Source organism: Tyto alba, unplaced genomic scaffold (genome assembly GCF_018691265.1).
Source record: "Tyto alba isolate M040663 unplaced genomic scaffold, T.alba_DEE_v4.0 Super-Scaffold_22, whole genome shotgun sequence".
In the NCBI taxonomy this organism is placed as follows: domain Eukaryota; kingdom Metazoa; phylum Chordata; class Aves; order Strigiformes; family Tytonidae; genus Tyto; species Tyto alba.
Window position 1 is genome coordinate 17,806,045 of NW_024881296.1, and position 22,401 is coordinate 17,828,445.

General features: G+C 44.7%; 1 protein-coding gene across 4 annotated transcripts; it reads right to left on the reverse strand.

Annotated features, from left to right (window-relative positions):
• Positions 1-9,586: 9,586 nt before the first annotated feature.
• Positions 9,587-21,849, reverse strand: PNLDC1 (PARN like ribonuclease domain containing exonuclease 1). 4 transcript variants are annotated; one of them, XM_042796083.1, is made up of 19 exons: positions 21,713-21,847; positions 21,126-21,183; positions 20,936-21,009; positions 19,943-19,976; positions 19,695-19,818; positions 18,840-18,928; positions 18,449-18,549; positions 17,021-17,100; positions 15,898-16,035; positions 14,895-14,964; positions 14,558-14,643; positions 14,275-14,330; positions 13,128-13,192; positions 12,208-12,261; positions 11,942-11,984; positions 11,269-11,368; positions 10,607-10,782; positions 10,338-10,436; positions 9,587-9,771 (listed from the first exon to the last, which is right to left on the reverse strand). In XM_042796083.1, exons 1-19 carry the CDS (start codon positions 21,786-21,788, stop codon positions 9,699-9,701), a joined length of 1,596 nt encoding a protein of 531 aa, XP_042652017.1. In that variant the 5' UTR covers positions 21,789-21,847; the 3' UTR covers positions 9,587-9,698. The 4 variants fall into 4 exon arrangements, with proteins under 4 accessions (XP_042652017.1, XP_042652016.1, XP_042652018.1 ...); XM_042796082.1 differs by having other exon boundaries at positions 13,128-13,195; XM_042796084.1 differs by lacking the exon at positions 10,338-10,436 and having other exon boundaries at positions 13,128-13,195; positions 21,713-21,849.
• Positions 21,850-22,401: the final 552 nt, after the last annotated feature.

Sequence of the window (22,401 nt, forward strand, 5' to 3'; positions counted from 1 at the left end):
GGTTTTTGCCATTTCATTCAAAACTCAGAGATCAAATGCACCAGATTAGAGATTTCATCCCAACCTTAATTTTTTTTTTTTTTTTCATAGTCTCATTTTTAAAGAGTGACAGTAGGGCTTTATTCTTATTTATATACTTTTAAAATGCCCCTGGGCGTTCCCTGTTAGCTCTCTGAAAGCAGACTGATGAGGCAATACTTCGCCTTTGTTGACAGGAGATAACCCAGGACACTCTGGGGAAGGTCACGGTGACAGAGCTGAGTGCCCAGCCCTGCCTCACAACAGATGTATGGAGGCTGTGTCTCCTTGCCTTGCCTGTGTCTCCTCATCCCTGTCTCATGGCAGGGAGACACAGCCCCAGGGGGCACAAGCCTATGGCACAAACAACCTCTCCCCTTTTCTGTTAGATATAGAGAATGATTGAAATCAGCACACCAGGGCTGGAGGGATCAGCATTGCTCCTCCAGTTAGATCCTTGGAGACAAATTACAACAAAGTTCATGACTCGTGGAAAATGTAGGCCCTAGTCCCACAAAGCATTGAACATTATCAGCTGTTATTACCATAAATGGGGTAAAAGATACTTAGTACTTTGAACTGGGATGGATTTTTCCAAGCCTATATAAATATGAGCAAACTACACTAGATATCAAAAGGCTTAAGATTAAATGATACTGTGAGTTATGTATATATACTTGTTTATATTTATCTATTAACACAATGCATTAATTACCATTTTAACACAAAGGGTCACAGATAATTTTGATCAATGACTTTGTGTGCTCTAAAAAATGTCCAGCTTTTTGGTTACATAAACAAGACTTTATCTAGCTATGGTGATTTTTTTCTTTGATGATAGCTATGATTTTATCAGATTGGTTTCCATGAAAACTACCTAGGAGCTGATGAAGTGCATTGTAATACAGATAATTTGCTAACACGGTAACATTTTCTGGGTCTTCATCACAAGAGAAGAGGCATCCTTCATTGCTTTGGGGCTCTGGATTCCTAATACTCATCCACAAAAGTAAGATCAGTAGGCCCACATAGTATTTTGTTTCTAGATATTTCTTTACATGCAGTGCTATTTAAAAGATAATCTCTGCTGTGCCATCATCTCAATACTGTTAGCTTGGATATTTGCAAAACTTGCAGAATTTTATTTCTGACCTTTGCAATAAGCAGCTTTCTCTCTGCAAGAAACTATTTTTACCTTCCCCTTTTCCTGCCTGAGCTGAGATCTTTGTAACCCTGCTGTAACAGGAAACTGGGAATCACTCAGTAAAACAGCTGTGATAGAATATGCAGTACAAAATGTGAATCAGCTTTAACTCTGAGATATTTGACAAACCCATTTCTCCTTCGGTGAAGTAATTTGTTTAATTAAAGCAACATTCAGATAATTCTGTTCCTGATACATTGGACACATGAGAAATTGTTTGCAAGCTCTCTGAATTACAATACCTCTGAACTTTTAAACTATTTGATAAAAAGATGATGATTTTTTTCCATCAGCTTCAGAAATACAAACTGATGGCAGACCATGCCCCGTTTGCTGACAGAGAAAACAGCTCTTGGTTCGAGTGACACCATGACAGAGTTGAACCCTGTGTTGTCCCTCGTTACAGACCCAGCAAAGTCTAACGAGACTGAATCCGAGGGCTGAGAAGACAGCGTATTATTTCTGATGGCAGCCTTTTTCAGGTGAGTGCCTCCCACTGCCATTTTGGGATGCAGTGGGAAAGGCATCATCCTCTGGTTTCTGTGCTCCAGGATGAAGAGCAGCAAATTTACTGTGTATGTCCTAAATCTGGCCATCGCTGATGTGACCTCCACGCTAACACTAATGGACCTGCAGTCACCTGCAGTTTCAGGGGAGCCTCTCAGCTATCTCGACTTGGTGCTGGGCATCATTTTCTCCGCTGGGTACAATGCTGATCCCTCCCGTTTCACAGCTCCCAGTGCAACATGGTGCCTGAGGGTCCTGTCCCCACGCGGCACCGGTGCAATCGGCCTGAGCCCCTCTCATCCCCTGAGTGTGCTCTTCTTCAGAGCCTGTCCTGCCTGCTCAGTGGGATGGGGGATTCCACCAAGGGAAGGACTCACAAGCTCTTCTCGCCTAGGGCTCTGGGAGCGGCAATGCAGTAATTATCTTCACTTCTGTTGGTAATTACCTCATTTTTAGCCCTCTCACGGTCCTCTCCAGTTTGATCTTGCTCGTCACTGTTCAAAAGAGGACTCCGTAGCAAGGCCCCTGAATGAGGCTTGACCTTACCATCGTTGTCACTGTCATGGCATTCCTCATCTTTGCCCTGCTTGTCAGACTCGCAAGCGCTGTGAAATGCAGACTTCCCACATCGCTGCCCTTCAGGCTCATTTACATTTCTGTTTCATTCAAGATCACCAACGGGAAGATGAGACTCAGAGAAGCCATTCAGAGAGCACGTCAGAGACCCTTAAAAGATGTGACAGGGAGGGCAAGGTGAGAGCAGAAACAGAGCCAGGACGGGTTGGAAGTCCAGGATTTCAGTTACAAGGCCCTCTCAAGGGGATGCACTGCAGGTGAATGAGTTTTTTCAGACTTGTGAAGACTACAAAGACAGCGAGTCACTATGTGAGATTACTGAGGAACACTTTGCAGCCTTCAACACAAGCAGATTTGAAAGGGAGATGAAACAAGTGGTGAATGGTGTTGTCAGACCCATGGTGTAACAAAAACAAAACATTTTTACATTTGGAAAAAAAAATGTTTTTGAAAATTTAAAATGAACTCTCCATATTATTTTTTTTTCCAAAAATTGCCCTATTTTTGTGGTGAAAACTCCATTTGTAGGTGAATTTGGGATTTCTTGAAAAAAAAAAAAAAAACTAAATCCTCAAAACTTTAATGAGAGAAAGCATTTCACATCTCAAAAAATGGAATGCAAGCAGCTACAGAATGGGAAGCTGCCGCTCAGGTATTGCAGAGACCTGAGAGCACAGAGCAGAGCACTGTACCTGAGCACCATACCAGAGCACCATCGCCAAGCTAGAAAAAGTGTTGGGGGCAGGGGAAATCCATACTTACAAAGAAAGTTTCATTCATTTTTATACTTCAGGGGTGGAGGAGTAGCAGGAAAGAAACACCGACTCTTGCTGCAGGTTGCCAGCTCCTCATGTCGGCTGCTCCAGCCCTCTTGCCCATCTCTGGTGGGCTGGGTGGGCCTCATGCTGATGTGGCAGACAAGAGGGTGAACGTGCAAAACCCTGAGAGAAGTGATAACTTTCCACAAGGAAGAAGTGATGTGCAGGTGAAGGTGCCAAAATCAAGAGCCTTGGGATGGAGCCCAGTTTCACCCTGCAGATCAGCAGTGGCAAACTTTCACACCACCTCCAGCTCCCAGTCACCTATTCTTGCCCATCCTCTCCAAACCTAACTTCTTCCAGCCCTTTTCCCTGACTGAGGAGAGGCAAACCCCATCTTTCTCCTATGCTTGGTGACCCTGGGACCTGGTGGGGGCTAACAACTGGAAAGAAAGGGTGACACCAGGGTCCTCTTGTACTTTTGCCTTGCCAGCAGTGAGTTCATGACCAATGCTTTAGCACAAATACTAATAAAAATAGCTGACAGGCAAGCACATCCTCCTTGGGAACTGCCTGCAGCAAGGGGACGGCGCAGTGCGTCACGCAGCAGCAACAGCCCTGCCTCCTGCTCCATGTGGCCCCACCGTGGGCCAGCAGCCACCAACAGGCATGATTTGTTCCTCCAGGTGCCTCCTCCAGCAGTAACACCACTGGAAGCACGCAGATAAAGGAGGCTAATCTCAGTAGGGAATGGGTGTGGAATCAGAGGCAACAGCCAGACTGTGCCAAGTATTTGGGAGTCTAGAGATGGAGCCAGGTGCCTATGGGATCACAACGACCTCCGCTTGCGTTTCTGTCCCCCATCACCATGCCCTTCCCTTGTGCTCAGGTACAGTACATGTAGGATATTCATCAATGCAAGCTGTGGAGCAAGAGCATCCCCCCCGCTCCGCAGGGGTGCCTGTGGCTGCAGACATCCCCCAGACACCCCTCGCTGAGCAGCCAGCCCCAGCCCATCCCCCGGGGGCTGCCCGGCTGCTGGAGGCTGCAGGACCGCAGGGGGGGCCCAGGAGCCCGGCCCGTCTCCTGTGGCACCAGTTCCCATGACCCAGCGGCCCTATGGAACAATTACATCAAACTGCTTCAGTCCCACATCCCAGGGGAGGGGGCAAGTTTTAAGCACTGCAGGCAGCTGTGGGAGCCTGCGGGTTTGCAAATCCTCAACTTTAATGCAGAAATGGCAAAGTCCATTGGACATGTTTCATGCACAGGACAGAGGAGTTCCAGTGGGTGAGTGAATGACTGCCTGTTTTGGTTACGCTGGCTGCACTTGCAAGCAAGCCGCTTGTTAAACAATGAGAAATTATAGACAGCATGACCTTTGGTAACCAAAAGCTGGAGGCAAAGCAGAACTTTCTAGCAGCATCTTTTAGAACAAGCTCAGAACATGGCACAGCTCTGTCTGATCAGCAGTGCCAAGTTTTATAGGACAAATAAAACAGCTTGTATTACTTCAAAATACAGAATGAGGATTGCCAATTACTCTTCCACTGCTTAGAAACCCAGGTGAACTCCAGGGTGTCAGTGTGTTGGACCAGGTCCAGACTTAGAACTACTTTAGGATTTCCTTAATTTGTGTGTGCCTGGGTGGTACTGAACAACCCATTTTCAGTTTTTAAATAGCACCTTTTTTTTTATTTCCTTCTTTTTTAACTGGAAGTGTTTCTGCCAGGACACCATGTGTTCCTCCTGCGTTGTAACTGCTACCTCTTGCAGATTTCCATCTCATAGGTATTTTAAAAGCAAGCCTAACTTACAGCACTGGCATTAGGTTCTTTGGCAACAGACCTGCTGTTGCCATTTTCTTTTAAAGCTTGGCTGCAGGTCTCGTATAGGTCCGTAGGTTAGCACACTTGCTCCAGAAACAGGAGAACAAGTGTCCATCACTCCTGTGTCTGGAGGGGGCCCTTGGCTGTCCTACACAAGGAAGAGGGGGTGCAAGAGCCCCATCTCCATCATGCCTTTGGTGAAACATCTGTTCATCCCTATATGCTCACCTGGCTGGGGAGAAGTTGCAAGAGGATTCAACTACTCACCTGTTTGTTAGGATGCCAATGGGAAAGGCACATTTGAATCCTCCCTACACCGAGGATCCGGGTCTGGTTCCCCTACCCAAGCTGCAGGGCAGGGGTCTGAACGTCAGGCAGCAGCCCTTCTGCGTGCAGTGCCTGTACTTAAAAGCAGGCAACCGTGGCCCAGGTACCCCTCAGAACTGGGACTGCCCAGTGCTCTTTCCCTGAATGTAAGCCTGAAGGCACTCACACAGTACTTGAAGTAATGGTTTTGTTAAAATCACAAACTTGAACAAGGTAGTTTCTGCAGCAAGAAAAAGCATAGATGAGCTGGATGAGCCACTGGGCATAAACTCTCCCTCATTCCCCACACATCCTGGCAGTACAATTCTTCTCCACTTTTCACAGACGCCAGCCTTGCAACAAACTCACAGCTCCTAGGGACCTCCAGAAGAAAAACTTCCCTTCCACCACCTCTGCCTGCATGTTCTCCTTCCAGCCTCCATCCTTGCTGAGCCTCCCCTTTCTCCCTGTGCCCCGCAGCCACCTTTGGGATCTTCTGCCCAGGAGCTCCATGTGTCTCCGGGGGCACAGGTGGGGCTTGGAGGCGGCTTGCCTCCCTCCCTGCTGCTCAGCCACAGTTTTTGTAACAAAACACAGAGTGCTTACATATACTCGCATGGGTAGCTCTCCCCCAGCACTCCTAGGGGTGCGTGGGCTAGCCCAGGCAGCAGCTCTGCGAGCCAGGCACCCCAGCTGTCAGTCATCCCCACCACAAGACACACCACACCTCCAGCACAGCTCTAATCCATTGCTTTTGGGCTCCTCAGGCAGACTGAGAGATTTGTGCTCTCCCCAGCATTGCTGGTCTGTATCTCCTTAACACACCCGCCCTACCAAGGGGATGGACCAACACAACACGCCCCTTCTGAGGGTCTTTTGTGTCAGTACTGGGTATAATCACCCTCTCTCCTTAAGCATAAAGGTTGTTAGAAGAAATATGGCCACAGCGGTGCCCCCTCAATTAGTATTGGGGGGGAGGAGGGGGGGTGGTGCAGAAGTTTCTCCAGTGGTGGAGTCTACAGCAACCACTGGAGAGGAGCTTTTGAGGAAGGGCATGGGGAAAAGGGAGATAAAACCAAAAACCAAAAGTCAGATCTGCTGCTGCATATGGAGAACACCACAAAAACGTGTTAACAGAGCAGTTGTGCAGCAGGGTTTTCCCATGTCTAAAGCATACAGGAATTTCCTCAGTCACTTCACAAACACACAACGTTCCGACCCAGCTGCAGCGCTGCAGTACAGCCAAAACCATTCCAGCTTGTGAGGCGACCTTGTGTCAAGGGCACGAGCAATGCTGGCACTCTGCAGCAGGGCTGTTTCACTTCATTCCTCCAGCAGGACATCTGCAGCCTCACCATTCCAAGATGCACCAAGGGTTTCAGCTACAATGTATTTTGAATGAATGCATAATCTTAAAAAGGATCATTGATTCACACCATTAGAAAACAGTAGTATATAAATTTTTCTTCTATACAAAAAGAGTACCTTGACTTTTGAGAGGTAAATCCTGCTCTCCTCCAATGACAGCATGTATCTCACTTATCCCCGCCGAAGCCACAAGCAGCAAGAACAATCTTTTAAGCAATAGTTTTGCCTTTTTGATGTATAGATCCATAGACATTTTTGCATGATTGAACAGTGTTGGTTGTTGTTTTGTTTTTTAAATTAATGATAAAAATAAAATTTCTCAACAACAGTTTGGTGCAACAGTATTTTTTTTTTAATCTGAGACAATGCTGAGCTCCTCCATTGCAAGACTTCCGAGTGTTCACCAACAGGAGCTGCCCTGAGAGGCTTGCCACTGGAGTAGAAATGTTATCTCAAAAACTACATATTTAATTTTGAACATGTGGGGGGAAAAAAAAATGTATCAAAAATCAAATTGTATCTGTAAATAGATATATTCTGATCTGCAATGCTCCATTTTCAGGGCTATACTTCTACTGCACACCTTCACAACTTTAATTCTAACATCTTGTTTCATTGAGGGATGGAATTACCCTTTCAAGCCTTACAGCTAAAGTACAAGTTTCTCACAGTGCTGAGAAGCAGGTGTGCTATAACTGCTGCTAGGGACTTTGCTGCGGTTTTATCACTGTATGAGGTTTGATTTTCTGAGCTGCCAGCCCTCAGAGCTACTCAGCAACTTTGACATGCACCTCTTCAGAGCCAGAGGTATGAGGCAGGTTGTACCACCTTGAATTGGCTTCACAAGAATCAAAAGTACCCCCACTTCTTGCAGAAGACATGCAGGAACAGGCATAACCTGAGCTAGTTCTGATACTTCCAGCTTCAATTAATAACAATTCCCTAGTCTAAAACAAAAGCAACAGCTGAGGTGGGAATGGCCAGACTGGCATGTTCAGGGAGATTTTGTCTTGATCTGCAGCTGCTCAGAAAAACTTGTAAATCTGTTCCCACAGCTAAAAGTTGCTGCTCTGATTCACTAGACTAGCCCCCAGCTAACCCATTTCATGGGAATTAGCTGCTAGTACATCTGACTGACCTCTTTAAAAGGCTCTGAGCAGCGAGTGACCCTAGGTTATTAGGCAGGCAACTTGTTCCCGTAAATTCTCCCCTAGGAGAAATCAGAATATACTCAACCCACCCTAATTTCTTCTTCACTTATTCTGCATGTAAGCTTAACTGGTTTATAGTAGGAATATCTAGTAGATCTCCAGCAATATTTATAAGTTCTTGCAGCTCTAATGCAGGAAAGCCGAGTCTTTTGATTCACTACAGTATGTTGCTACATGAGGTGTGTCTCTCCCCTGGAAAGGCAGAAGGCATGGTCAGACCCACAGGCTATTTCTCAAAAAGGGGTAAAAGGATCTCTGCTCTCTGTCACAGAAAGTGTGTTTCTCTAGAGGGTGAATCGAGAGAGAGAACAGTACTGCAGAGAACTAATTATTTGTCTGCATGCCACTCAAAGAAGAAAATGGGAGGAAGGGAACAAAATTCAAAGTCGGAACAATTTCTTTGTGCCTTCAAGGTGCACACTCCCTTAAAAACTGCTGTGCTTCTCAAAGGCAACATCATTGGTGTCTTCATGATCCCCGGACTGTAAAGACTAGATGCAAGTGAGGCTGCATCTCCCCACATTTAAGTAGATAGCTGAATCCAGACCTCAGAGAACAAGGATATGATGTTTCCCAGACCATATGCCAAGAAGAGTGTTTTTATGGGAAAAACGCATGCTACTGCATGTAACACCCAGTGAAAATTTTTCCCAAATCGACACAATACACAGAGCCTGCGCTCTTCTTGACACAAAGCCAGGTGTCTAATGATGCTAAAAGACAAAAATTACAGAATAAACAGGGAGATACTTACACCAATATTTGAAGGAACACTGTGACAGAGAACCCTGTCACTGAAGGGGCTACAAAAAAAAAAAAAAAAGGAAAAGGTCATCAAAAAGTCAGTTACTTGTCTGGCTAGGAGCTGGCGTATGAAGCAAGAGCTGTCAACCACAAGCTGTACAGAATTTGAGAACCACATCTGCAGATACACTGTCCTTTCTCCTAGAGAGCAGCAAGCTGTTAGCAGCAGAGAGCACTGACCTTCAGGCACAGGGCAATACTGTGCTGCTGCCTTAAGTCCCCGGCAGCAACTCCCGTTTTACAGTCGATTAAAGGCACATTCTACTTATTAGATGATAATGGGCCCCACTCAATTAGGTCTGAGTGATGAAATCTAGGGACCATTATTTGGAAACACGGACCAGCAGATTGTTTTTAAGAAGAGAAGGAAATTAATTAAAAAAAATTCTGAAGACCACAGTCCCTGGAACTCCAGCTATGTCAGGGAAACTGATCAACAAAGCATGTCTCATGATATTTTTGGATAAAGGACTGCTGACACAATATGCACTAGAAGCAAACAGAAATCCGTGCCAACTCACCTGACCTGTGTATACTCTACAAATTGGAGGCTGATCAATTCTACTTATCTGTGCCTATCCTCAGCTCCACTGCCACTGAAAATACCACCGCACAACACCTGACAGCACTGCAGTTTACTATTTACCAGATTCCTGCATGAGCCCCAAGAGTGGTTTCTCCATCAACTCTGCCCATTTTCATTTGGTAAACAGTGACATTTCCCCTGCTTTACAACTGAAGCTAAAAATAGCCCCTTTCAATTTCATAACTTCCCAAACTTCATCAGAAATGTGTTTCATGCAGCAGCACAGAAACTGGGAACAAACTTGGGTTGTGAATTGCTGTGAAGAACCAATAGAGGATCAAAGTAAATTAGGCGTCAAAAGAACTGTTTTTCCCTCTTCAGGAGGGGACTATGAACAGAGCACAGAATACCACAAACTGGAAACCAACACATCCTCTTTAAAAACACATTTCCAAGAAAGCAATTAAAACTGCTATTCATAGCATTTTTTTTTCCTCATAGTTTATTGAATTAAATGAAATAAAACAAAACATAAGACAAACATAAAAAATAAGATCTGTATTCCTTATGCCTCATCTGTAAGGCTGTCCTTTACAACGAACAGGAAGGAGCTCCTCCAAGTACAAAGGCCAAGAGAGACCACAGTGCCACAATACCAGAGACTCTAAAGGGCAAGAATAAAAATGCTGTTAGGCTACTTGTATTTAGGGCTTAATTTTGTTCTTATTATGCACTGAGATTCTTTTACAAACTGTGTCTGGCCAGAAATTCACTCTTCGTGAGCATCGCTGTTACCGCCCCATGAGAGGGGTGTACTCTGAAACTGGAATTCTCTTGTGCTAGCAAGCTTTTGACTCTGCTGCAGAAAAAACACATCTATCCCACACCTGGGAGACTCGGCCTCTCTCTCCTCAAGCTTATTAGAGTTAGCACGACAGCTCATTTAGATAACCTTCTGTCTGTTATGATAGCACATACATTGTTTTGTGCTATCCATGGGGTAACATTCCCTGGTTAATCAGGGTTATGATGAAAGTGCAGTTATCCAGGGCTGAAAGCTCACAAGTAGCCACCCAGCAGCCGTCAAGCAAACCTGCTTCTGAACGCCTTGTTCTCCTGAAGGGCTGGCAGAACATTGCAAAAGAGCAGGAGACCACTGCCACAACAGGGCCGGGCACCCTGAAATGCAGACTTCTCCCCCTCCCCATTCCTGTGATTCCTGTAACTCACTGCAGCAAGCAGTTCACTTGTGGAGAGTGCCTCCAGTAGCGATAGACAGAAATCCGCAGATGAGGGTGATTCTTGTAATTTTGCAGAACAAGCCTGACGCTGTAATGAAAGTGGATGTCAAGAACCATGGCTTGGAGGCTGCTTACACCATCCCATGGCTCAGGACAGGAATCTCTATCTAAGACCTGCCACAGCAGAGGGAGGGTGGGATGAAGGCTTGGATCAAAGAGGACTGAGGGACAGGAAATTAAGGATTTCTGGTTACTTACTGCTTAAACTTATTGGAGAGCAGAATGAACTGGTTCTTTGAAAGCCGTCTGACATCAAAGCGACAAAGATCTTTAAACTCTTCGTAAATCTGCCTTTCATTCAGCTCTGGCCAGCCTTGGACATGGACAACCAGGAGAGGGGGATGCTGGCAGGGAACATCTTCCCCAGAAAAGTTCTGGAAAACGTGTAACACTGAGACATATCTGAGTTTGGAAATACTAAAACAGCACTACTAGTATAATAAAAAAATATGCAAAACATGACACATAAATAAGACAGGTTGTACAACACAACTGTTGATGTAAAATAATTTCTCTTTTGTCCCAAGATTCTTCTGAACATGAGTCTTAAAGGCAAACTGTCATGATTACTGTGGAGAAACCACCAGAGAAACAGCAAGCTCTCTTACAGAGCAGAGAGAATTAGGGCAATGTAAACTGACTAATGCTATCTTACAGGATAACAGTATTAAAACATTTCACAAATCAGAAATTCAACTCATTTGCCATTTTGAAAGGTCAATCATGTAATTTGTATGACAACAACTTCTGCCAAGGTGGGCCCAGGCACTGGTGGCTTTTTCTCCTCTAACGAAGCCATCAACTAGACCACTGACCTTCGCACCCCACAAACTGGTCACAGACCTGCAATTCATACGTACAATGCTTGAAACACCACCTCGGATGAAATTCACTTTGTTCAGGTACTCAGCTAACACGGTGAGATACTGAGAGAAAGAAGGATCAGCCTCCACTGCAACACTACATCAGAAAACAAAATGAAACAAAGTTTTGTGTCTCCAGCGGCGCACTGCTGCACACTGTCTCTGGAGCACAACGCTCCTGAAGAAGTTCTTTAAATAGTGGAAAAATAGGTATTTCAGATCTTGGTATCTTCTACAGAAGTTGAAAAGCTGCAAGCAAATGGAAGGGATTTGAACAGTTGCCTCTTAGGAACTTAACTGAGGGCACTGAATCACACAGATTTCAAAAATGGAAACTAATGGAAAATTATTTGACCCTTACCCAAGTGAACTGAACTTGAGGGAGCTTGTTCAGGATAAAAGGAATCATAATGCCATTTCCCAACCTCTGAGCCATCGCAGGGCTCCTGATTTCATTTTTAAAATGTCAGCTTTGACATAAAGCTACTACTTTCAGATTTGTAATATAAAAATCTAATTAGAACAGTGACATTTCCAACAACTCTAATTTCCCATCCAAAAGAAGGCCAGCCTGCAAAACAAAAAGACAGCCAGGACGAACTGACAACTGTTTTCTGTAGGACTCATCCATGTAATGCAATTTTCAGTAAACATTTAAAACATTACTCACTCTGTGGATCTGCGCAGTAGCAAATGAGCTGACTTCAGAAGAACTAGAAGGAGGAATAATGAAGTGGCATTAGAACAAAGCTAAAAAAACATAACTAAGCAAATGGAAAGCAAAAACTCACTAAAGTCTCACTAAAGTGCAGCTAAGTTACCAAGAGCAACAGACTGTACATAAATATTTCACAGCATCAAATAGAGCTACAGATCAGGGAAAGAATTACCAACTCTCAAAACAGACTCTGAAGAAGTGTTTAAGTAGTATTTTACCTGAGCCACAGAGAAATGCATCATAGCCTGCCTCATGAGGATATTTCTTCTCAGCTGTATGCATCCGACAAAATCAAAAAGGAGTAAACACCTTTAGCATGCTGTGGAAATTATTTCACTGCAGAACCCTAACATTTGTAAGATCCACTGTTCTGTTCTGGAGTTTTCCCCCGGCCACCTGTGTTTCTTTCCTCACTCTGAAACTTTTCTAACCCACAGAAAGTCTATGATTCTACCACGCATTTTAAAACAACACCAACAAAAAGGCAGCAGTTACATAAATGGCCGAGAAGCTTAGCAAGATGAACATTCAAAAATGTTAACTTTCATGAAGATCTAAACCAAACTGCGTTGTCTATGTTATCGCTGGTACGGGAACCATTTCAAAACACGGAAGGCCCTGCGCTGCAGGACACCACCATGCTGCCAGGAGAAGCTAAGAAATGTGTGCCTCGCAGCCAGTATCACACCATGTACTGAACACAACCTCCTGCACACACAGCACCACTAACCCTGCACACGAGCCACCGAGCTCTTGCTGCTTTCTGGGACCTCCCTGCCATAAGCTCCCACTATTTTCCATTCCAGCACCACTGTTTCCCAGCTCCTCTTCCCCCTTCCAAAGGCTACCAACTCTTCACAGCCCCAAATTTGGCTCAGTTCAGCCCAGCTTAGTGTAAATGCCATTCATGCTAGCAGCACGACAAAAAACTGCTCTGCATTACCCTCGGCAGCTACCGGGGACATGTGAACACACAACATTTTGGGAGCCCAGGCTTTGGACAAAAATGTCTATTGTCAGCTCGACGCAAATTCAGAAAACCCACTGACACTCACTCATGCTTTGCATATGGACATCCACAGAGTAAAACAAAACCCTCTTTAACTACCTGACTTGGAAGATTTGCTTAAGAACATACCATATCTTGAGCAGTCGCTTGCAAGATCTATCACTGGGCATGCTGGATCTTTAGGATTTAGGTTGCTGCTGAAGACAAGTGGATATGTAAGATTGCTGTCTTTCCTCCTTATGTTAAAGGCCAGTTATTGTCCTCTAGTGACCCGTGGTTTCATTTCAGAAAAAAGCTACCAAAGACTTTAAAAGGAACTTTGGTAGTATTCTATGAAAAGGCTAAGATAGTTAGCTGAATAATATCTACCAGTTTTCTTCCAGAAAACTAACTCCTAAAGGCTCCCTTAGTCTCTTTCCCCAATCAAACCTTCTAAACAGCAAATCTGCTGTAACTGCATACAAAAAATGTGAGCAGAACTAAAAGTCAATGGAAAAACTCCAAGGAAGGGGGTTGACTAGATGGTTCTGTTTGAATGGGGAGCTCTGGAGGACAGATAAATAAATCATTACCCATGGAATGACTGAAATAAAATAAAGAACAAGCAATCATAAAAACTCTTGAGAATCTGCAGTCTGAAATTGCTAAAAACAAACAACAAAAAAAATCAGAATACCAGTGCTGTTTTTATAAGCACTAATTTTGCATCTCCTCCTTGTGAGTAGGGGGTGAGGAGAAAGAGGTGAAATTTTGCTTTTCTTAGCAAAATTCACATGAAAACTGTTTATCGACAAAAGAAGTGTAAAAAAGATATTCTACTACATCATGGCTAACCTAATGAAATACAGTATCTATTCATGTGCTCCATTTGAACACCGTATTCAGTTTCTGCTTTGGGCTCAGTGCAGCCCTTTCTTGGGAGATGGCATTTGAAATGAGGGTGTATTTTGACTGAGAACAAACTCATTTACTAAGACGACATAAGCAACATACAACTCTAAAGTTGTATGTAAGGCTGTCTGCAAGCCAAACTTGTGACCAATGAAGTAATAGTGGTATGATATGAGAAGTGACTTAGAACAATTAATTTACTCCACAATCAATTCATAAGAACAATAAATGAACAAATCTTTTGTTCTTAAATTTAGAAATACAAGAAAGCAGCTGAAAACTTTTGGGAGGTACGGAAAGTATGAACACATTAAATGACTGACTTTGAAATATCTTTCCCAAGAAAACTAAGGGATGGCTGAAGGCTTTATAGCCCACCACTTACCTGCACAAAACTTCATACACCTCCAAAAGATTAGATACTCTAGGAAATGGACATTTCTATAAAAGAAGAACATGTTAGAAAACCAACTGAGACAGTCCTTGTGGTAAGTGAGCTTATTTACTGGTACTGAGGATTCATTAAATGAGACCTAAAATCAGAATGTCTCAGGGCAACACTGAGAACCAGTCACAGATCTGTAACCCCAGGGCACTGAGGAAAGACATCCTCTCTTCTGGGTGAAAGACAAACTTCAACTCCAAACAAAAAGACTTTTGCATCTCACCTTCCAGATGGATTTTGTTACAGTCTTGGTGTCTATGAGGACAGGAAACAGGTTGTGAATGTTCCTTTTAAACTCCTGATAGCTTTCTAAAAGCAAAATACACGTGGAGAAAGACATAAAACTGAGGAAAAGCCAATGTTACTTCAAATGAGTAGGAGAGGTAAAGTCAGAGGAATGATGCACTGCTCCAGCAGTTAGAACTCAGAAGAGGAAACTAGCACTGCTGCTTGCTAAGTGCTGTGGGTGGGTGGCTGGGTGGCAAATGACCACTGTGCTTCCTGTCCCATCCCCAGTACAAAGGCAGCAGCCTGGGGACAGCAGCTATGTACAGAGTTACCTGGAAGGGGATTGTAGAATTTGTCGTGCAGGTGCATAAGGTCCATAAGCATATTATGTCCCACCAGGGGCTATGGGAAAAAAAAAAAAACATAACAGCCTACTGGAGCAAGTTTTTTTGAAGAGAGCTCAGATAACCACTTGTAGGCATGCTCAACACCTGTAATCCTTTCCTCCAGTAGACAGCAATCCACACACACTCACCCAAAACTCATTCAGGCTGTGAGGCTCAAAGGAGGACTACTGCTTTCAGGAAATCGGACTTATGGACTCTCTGAGGAGGGTATTTTTCAGCAGCATTCCAGTCTGAGAGGACCTAAGGAGCTAGGTGGATTCCCAGTTCAGCTGAACATTGGTAAAACCTTGCAGTAATCAGATTTATAGGCTCACACACAGGGGGAGGGACAGCCTTTGCCTGCACATCACCCACAGTCTTCTGAAGCTGAAATTAATTCAACAATATGCATACAGAACATCAGAATTTCCACATATATTCAGACCAATGGTCCACATGGTCCAATAAACTGTTCTGTCATATGCTGAAAAGTGTAACTTCCCCAAAAGGCAAGAATATGCTCAGCTTTCTTAGACGGTGACTCCTGCTGTGTAACACAAGGATTTTCAACATTGATGACTCCTGCATTTTCTCAAGCAACTTAAGAAACACATTGCAGAATGGGTTCTGGCTCCCTCTCCCCTGGCTGCACTTGGTTTGCAGGAGTAATGGAAAAGCAACACAGGAAAATTTAGTGTTTGGATCCCTCATTCTGAGCATGCTTTGGGAACGGGACCTGGTCAGTAAGAAGATGTAATGTTTAACACTCCTTTTTTCTAACCATAACTGCAATCTAAGAATTCATCTCAGTTTTACTGACAACTAAATAGGATGACCACACTGAATGAGTTGAGTCATTTAATACAAATTACTACTTTATCTTTTATCATCCCTCTACATCCAGTGTAGCTAATCAAAAAGACATGAGAGTATGAATAAGGCATTTTACCTTCTTGGCTTTAACAAGAGTCTGGAAGAGGTTGGTGAAGCCCCTGGCAGACAGGAGAATGAGCTCCTTCTGGCAGGAATCATAAGGAGAGTTCTCCAGAAGCCGACGATGCTGTGGACTCACTTTTTTCACCATTACCTGAAAAGAACAGTCACTGGGTGTCTCAGCCTTCCATGCTAGTTGTATGTACATTGCTTACTGGGAGCCAGTAATGCTGAGGACAAGTTCAGCTTCTAGGCTATGAAGGATGGAGAAATAGCGCATCCCCTGGGACGTCAGGACTGTCTCACTTCTCTTCCATATGGAGATCAGTGCTTCAATAATATGAGAGACCTGCTCTAAGGCTGTCTTATTAATGCTTCTCTTGGTAAGAGGATGGTTCCTACCACAGTTTTTTTGGAGCACAAATGAACATAATTCAATTTAATGTGACACCAATAATGTAGGTTCATGGCACCAAAACCAAATAGCAGTCACACAGACTAAGTCCCCAAAGGCTATGCTTCAGATGAGAAGGCTGGGTAATCTGTCACTCTGTTGACACTGATTACCAGACCAAAATAGTATTAATGCGAAAAAAAAAAAAGACTTCTGTAATGTACTTCTAAGCAACTGCCTGGTATCATACTCACACCATGTTTTGAGAAATCCAGTCATAGGTTCAATTCAGAAAATACTGCACCAAATGTAAAATAGCAATAGCAAATAGCAAAACAGAAAGCCATATAATAGACAGAGTAGAAGTCTTCAAAGCAACTACATGGCAAAAGTCAGCAAGGAAAACCACCAAAAAATGCTAAAAAGTGTACATTCTTGTGAAGGTACTGAAGGAGAGATCTAAAAGTCTGGAGACACAGAGAGGGTCCCTCCATAAATGCCGAAAGGACAAGCACTTCCAGCTAAAGGTATTTTGTGGCTATAGGACAAACAGAAACCAAAGTTACTCAGTTTCCTGAATCCCTTTTCTTGGGAAAGCTTCCCAGAACACTTATTTGTCACTGTCTTCTCCTCCTGGACCCTATAATTAAATGTACAAGCAACATTTCAGAGCCCCTGCAAGAATGCCAGTCCTACCTGCCTAGATATAAACCCTCTTTTCAAAAGGTCCACATTTTCATCTCACCTTCTTGTATCCAAGAGGTTGTGTCCAAACATTTTGGAGAGCCTGTCTCAGAACCAGCTGAATTTCAAACACCTGACAGCCTGAGACCAAAAAAAAAAAAAAAAAAAAAAAGTAGTAAAAGCTTCAGAAGTACAGACAAGCCTATTTAAGAAAATACATTTTTCTATGCGAAGGTGTAAGCATTTCTCCCCATGTACAGAAAATACTCCTGAATGTATAACCTTGGTACAGTACTATACATGATGATAGGAGAAAGAAATAAAAAATAAAAATTAGAAAAAAAAAAACAAAACAACAATAACAACCCAAAAAAGGTCACAGTGGGAATTTCATGCAAATAAGCTTTTGTGAGGGCACAGAGGAAAAGAATAACTGAAGAGGGAGGAAGGCTACTACTCTGAAAAAGACTGTGGTTTTGGAAGCTTTCAGAGCAACACACCCAGAAGCCAAGCACAGATGAGAGGTACCAATACATTTTCCCCCACAGCTGATAAGGAACTCACCCAGTCCTCTTCTGAACGACATGCAAAAAGACACCTTAATCAGTCTTACTGCTTACTTCAATAAATGTCTTTCTTGTCACAGGTGCTCACCATTGCCAAACCCTATTAACATATCAGTATCGTATCTACTACAGCTGACACAGCAGATACAAACACAGCACACTCCCTGCCCCCTGTATTTCACACTCTGAAAAAAAGCATCAACAGACAAAGCTTTAAATACTTTGTGTCCTTCCTAACTATCTCTGTATTTTATTCCTTGACTTAAAGGATTAAGATTTGGTTTCTGTGAGCAAACGTACAATTATCTGCTACAATTCCCTGTCCTTCAACTCCTCCAAAATAGCAGAAATTCCTCAGCTCTGCTATAGTGCTCCCTACAGCTAATGCAGGTGGTTAAGTGGCCTCTGTATCCCCTCAGCACGTATACATGTCTCCACGGGGCTCCTTATTGCTCCACATGAGAGGGAGCAAACTCTGAAAGGAGAGTTGCTTTCCCTTCTCCAAGGGAAGGAAAACAAAAACCAGACCACCCAGGATTTAAACCAAGTCAAAAGTTGTCCTGATCCAGAGCAACTACAAATTCTTCAGTTGCCGCTCTGAAGCAGCACAAAATGGAAGTCGATTACCACAAAGCATGCTTCATGCACCTAGACATTCACTTCCTCTACAGAAAGACCCACCACCACAACTGAGCTGGAAAGCAGAGCCCAGAGAATAATTTCTGCTAATACAGGGGCGTACAGTACAGGCGAACAGGGGCAAAGAGTTGTAAAGGCAAGATGGGCACAGCTGCTTTCCCTCTCAACAGAGCAGTTTAATTAACAGAACAGGCAGCAAAGGCCAGCAGCAGCCCGAGAGGTTCAGAAGTGATGGAAGGCACTCAGAGCCCACAGGTGCCTAAATGAGGCATCCCTTTTCATACCACTCAGATCCTGCAGAACCATGGTCTCCTCTTCCTCTGCTGCAGCTATCCAACAGGTCACTTTATCAATAGCTTTCTTTAGCACATCCCTGTCCATGGAACTAAAGCAAGATTGGGGGAAAGAAGCAGTGTGTAAAAAAAGATGAAGAAAAAAGATGAAGTCTTGTGCCGTGCTGTGGGAATGCAAAGGCATTGTTTCCCAACATTCACTCAATTCTCCAGACTGCATCCCATGATCAGTTTTCCTTCAGACAGACCACAGCATGCTGGAACAGCTGGCAGCAAGGCATTCAGACCAATAGGCCTTAGTTTTCTACAAAATGTGAACTGAGTGAAGGTGAACTGTCAACACAGTCAGTACTGAGGAGCCACCTCTCTGAATAGCACTCACCTGCTCACTTTGCAGCTACCTGCTAAGAGATGCTGGCTAAGGATCTTCTCCTGTGCCTCATTCATGTATGGGATTCCATCTCTGAGGAACTGCAGGGGAAAAGGAAATGCCAGGTTGGCTACTTTGGCTACTTTCCCCTGGACTTTCATGCAGCAAATTAGAGAACAGCAGATTAGCCAGGTCGAAAACCAGCATATACATGGAAGACGTTAGTGTTCCTCAGAGTATCCTCTTCAAAAATACAACCTGGAGGTAACGCAAGATGCATTCTTACATATTGGAAGGCAAGTTTATGCATAGAGGAAAGAAAAGGATTTTTGTCAACTCTAGTCATTTTCTTCCTCTGCTTTTACCTTTCCTTTAATGAAGTACTTCAAGTGTCAAGATACCATGATGCCTCCTGTCCAAAATTGCTAAACAGTGTTATTACATGATGACATAGTCTGAATTTTATGGAAAATGTGGCAATATGCAAGATGCAGGTAAACTGAGACTTCCCCACCTTCATGGCTAATAAAGACTCCCACTGGGGTCTGTTTAGTAACTCCTCAGCTCAGAGATAGGTATTTTGTTTTGTTGTTTTGTTTTGTTTGGTTTTTTTTTTTTGGTTTTTTTTGTTTTTTTTTTGAGGTGGGAAATCTGTCTTACATTGACAAAGATGTGGTTATTGCCTCTACAGCAGTTCAGAAAACCAGCACTCACTCTCCCTGTTGGTCATGAACCATGTGATAAATTCATACTTTAGCAAGATGCTATTTACCACAGAAATGTAGCATTTAGGGATATTAATCCTAATTTCTCCTGTAATTGCACAGGCTTCCTCTGTTCTAGATTTCTGGCAGAGAGATTACATACCTTATTATAATCAAAGCCATAACGAGAGAGGAACTGAATGCTAGATGCAGAGAAGGTTAATTCAACGTCCGTAACTCCCAATGTTGAGGGAAAGAGAAGAAAGTTGTATGAATGCACAACATACCTACAATGAAAAGAAAAATCTCTCCAGAAGATGATTACAAGAAATAACTCCTCCCAGAAGAATTCTGCATAAAAATCTCAACTGCAATGTCTTCATTGTAACAGAAAACTGTTTTTTTACTTACTTGTTTGAATTTTTCTTTGAGAATATTGCCAGCCCTGCAATAGAGAGAAACCTCTGTTGAAATGGCAATGTTTAGCTGAATGTCTACGGATATTGTGAAAATTAGGTAAGAGGTGTGGGGATCCCCTGATGGAGTGCATGTTTTCTATTCACTAATGCCGCAGTATGAATCTTTACAGCAACTGCCAGGCCACTCCCCAACACCCTGAGAGCTGAAAAGGGAACAAGCTTTCAGTGCTAAGTGGGAAAGGAGTCAAGACTGATTAAATAGCAAATAGATAGAGCAATGGGTGAGAAGAGGTGAGCTGGTGACAAAAATCTCCAACCACGCATGCGCAGGTCTATGGGTCCAACTACACTACAAAAGCATCTGGAAGGAACTAGGCACCAGAAGACTGACACACATTTTCTACTGCTTAGTTTTTTTTTCTATTAGCCCCTAAAAAACACATTAAGTTCTTACATAGCCTAAGGCTTTGAACAATATTTTCAACCATTTGGGAGCTGGTTTCTTGACCTCAAACTCGTTCTAAACAGTCAAAAGCCCTCCACCACCACCACCGGCCCCTTCTTGTGTTATTATTTTAGGAATATCTGAAATACCAGCCTTCATTTTCCTCTGATATCCCCCTTATTCATACAGTACATCAAATGACACAGCCTTGAATAGGAGCTGCTGTCACCTTCTTGCCATGCATCCTGTTTCAAAAGTCCTGTATTTGTACCCGCAATCTTTAAACATGAACAGCTTTAGACCAGAAAATAAGTATACACCCCACCAGACTCTACATTATTTAAAATATTAAAAAGTATATAGTATTTAACATCAGGGGAAGAGAGGCTGAGGACATGACTCCATGACATCTACCACAGCCAACAGATGTCTCTGTAAGGAGTGAATTAAGACCAGCATTACCTGCAGGACCAGCCAGCTGGCAAAAGGCCAGTTACCACTAAGAGCTCAAGAGATTTTCCATGTCTGACCAGCACTTACCAAGCTGAGCGACAGTGAAGCGCTGAACGCTCTGCCTGGCCTTCGGGTATCGCTCCGCAGGGGAATCAAACAGGCTACGAACAAAACCAGAAATGGGGGGAGTGGAAACAAGAAGGTTTGCGATGCACAGGTTGTTCTCAGAGAGCGAGAGCATCAAGTCTCCCTCACATTTCAAGTCCAACACCTTTACCTGGGCTTGTCATTTTGTGGGACAGTTGAATGTAAACCAGTAAACTCCATATCAAGGGCTGTTGAGGTGGAAAGAACACAAGAAAAAAAAAAAAAAAAAAAAAAGCCTTAAATACAAAACACGCGTTCCACCAGCATCAGGACAGGGATCTCTGAAGCACCTCTCTTCACCGTAACCCGGATCAAACCCACGGGGAGCAAGCTCAAAAGGCAACCGACTGCCGTAGAAGCGGTCTCCTGCTCCCTCACCCCTGGGGAAGGGCGAGGGAAGGAAGACAAGCCCCGGGAGGGGCCTGCCTCACCCTCTGGGGTGTTGTGTGTCCCCCCCCGCCCCGTAACAAACATCCTCAGCCCACCGAGCCGAGGCCACCACCGCTGAGGGGGTCACTTCCGAACCTCCGCTGCCTGTTTTAAAATCCAGCGCCTCAGCGTTCGCTGCTCTAGCGCAGCGACCGGCGCCGTTAGCTGCTACGATACAGCTCGACGCCCGCGGCGCTCCCGGCCTCGCCCCTCGCCGGGCAAGGGCCTGCCGCCGCCCCCCCCTCCGCGGGCGGGGGCCGGCGCGAAGGGCCCCGCTCCCCGCCTCACCCAGGAAGTCGGCGCGGCCGATGCGGCCTCGCAGGCGCGGCAGGCACCGCTCGAAGCACGCCGCCCCCACCTCCATCGCGGGCCTCCGCGCGGGCCCCGGCCCTGCGCGCCTGCGCGGCGCCGGCTCCGACCCACCCGGCTTTAAAAAAAAAAAAAAATAAAAAAAAACCCAAGAAAAACAAAACAAAAAAAAAGGCCGAACCCACAGGCACCCGCGAGTGGCGGCGGGAACGCGAGCCGGGGAAGGTTCAGGCTGGAAACGGGGAAGGCTGAGGAGCCGCCGCTCGCAGCGAAAGCAGAGGGCAGCGCCTGCTGCGCATCCTTGCCTTCGGGAAATGGAGCTGGCGGAAAGGCCACCACCAGCTGTGAGGTGTTCAGTATGATGAAACGACACCAACTACTAGGTAGGAATGCAGTAAAATACTGGGATTTTTTTTTTTTAAGAGCGGCGCTAGCCGAACGCTAAGGATCGAGTACAACCCCCGGAGCCGGGCCGGTGCCGGGGCACGCTGCTGAACCCCGGCGCACGGCCTGGGGAGCCTGCACGCGCCGGGCAGCCCGTGCGGCACCGGGCGGCCGCGGCCAAGCCCCGGCGCTTCTCGCGAGGGTTCGCGCTCGCCGGGGTCCCGCCAGCCAGCCTCGGCGCAGCCTCCCGCCCAGGCCTGTCAGGCTGTAGCTAGAATCTAAGG

Coding starts and splice junctions, on each gene's coding strand:
- PNLDC1 (XM_042796082.1), bottom strand. CDS start 21,788: ATGGAGGTGGGGGCGGCGTGCTTCGAGCGGTGCCTGCCGCGCCTGCGA. Junction 18,929..19,694: donor ATGGCTTTGATTATAATAAG/GTATGTAATCTC, acceptor TTTCCCCTGCAG/TTCCTCAGAGATGGAATCCC. Junction 17,101..18,448: donor GGTTCTGCAGGATCTGAGTG/GTATGAAAAGGG, acceptor TTTTGGTCTCAG/GCTGTCAGGTGTTTGAAATT.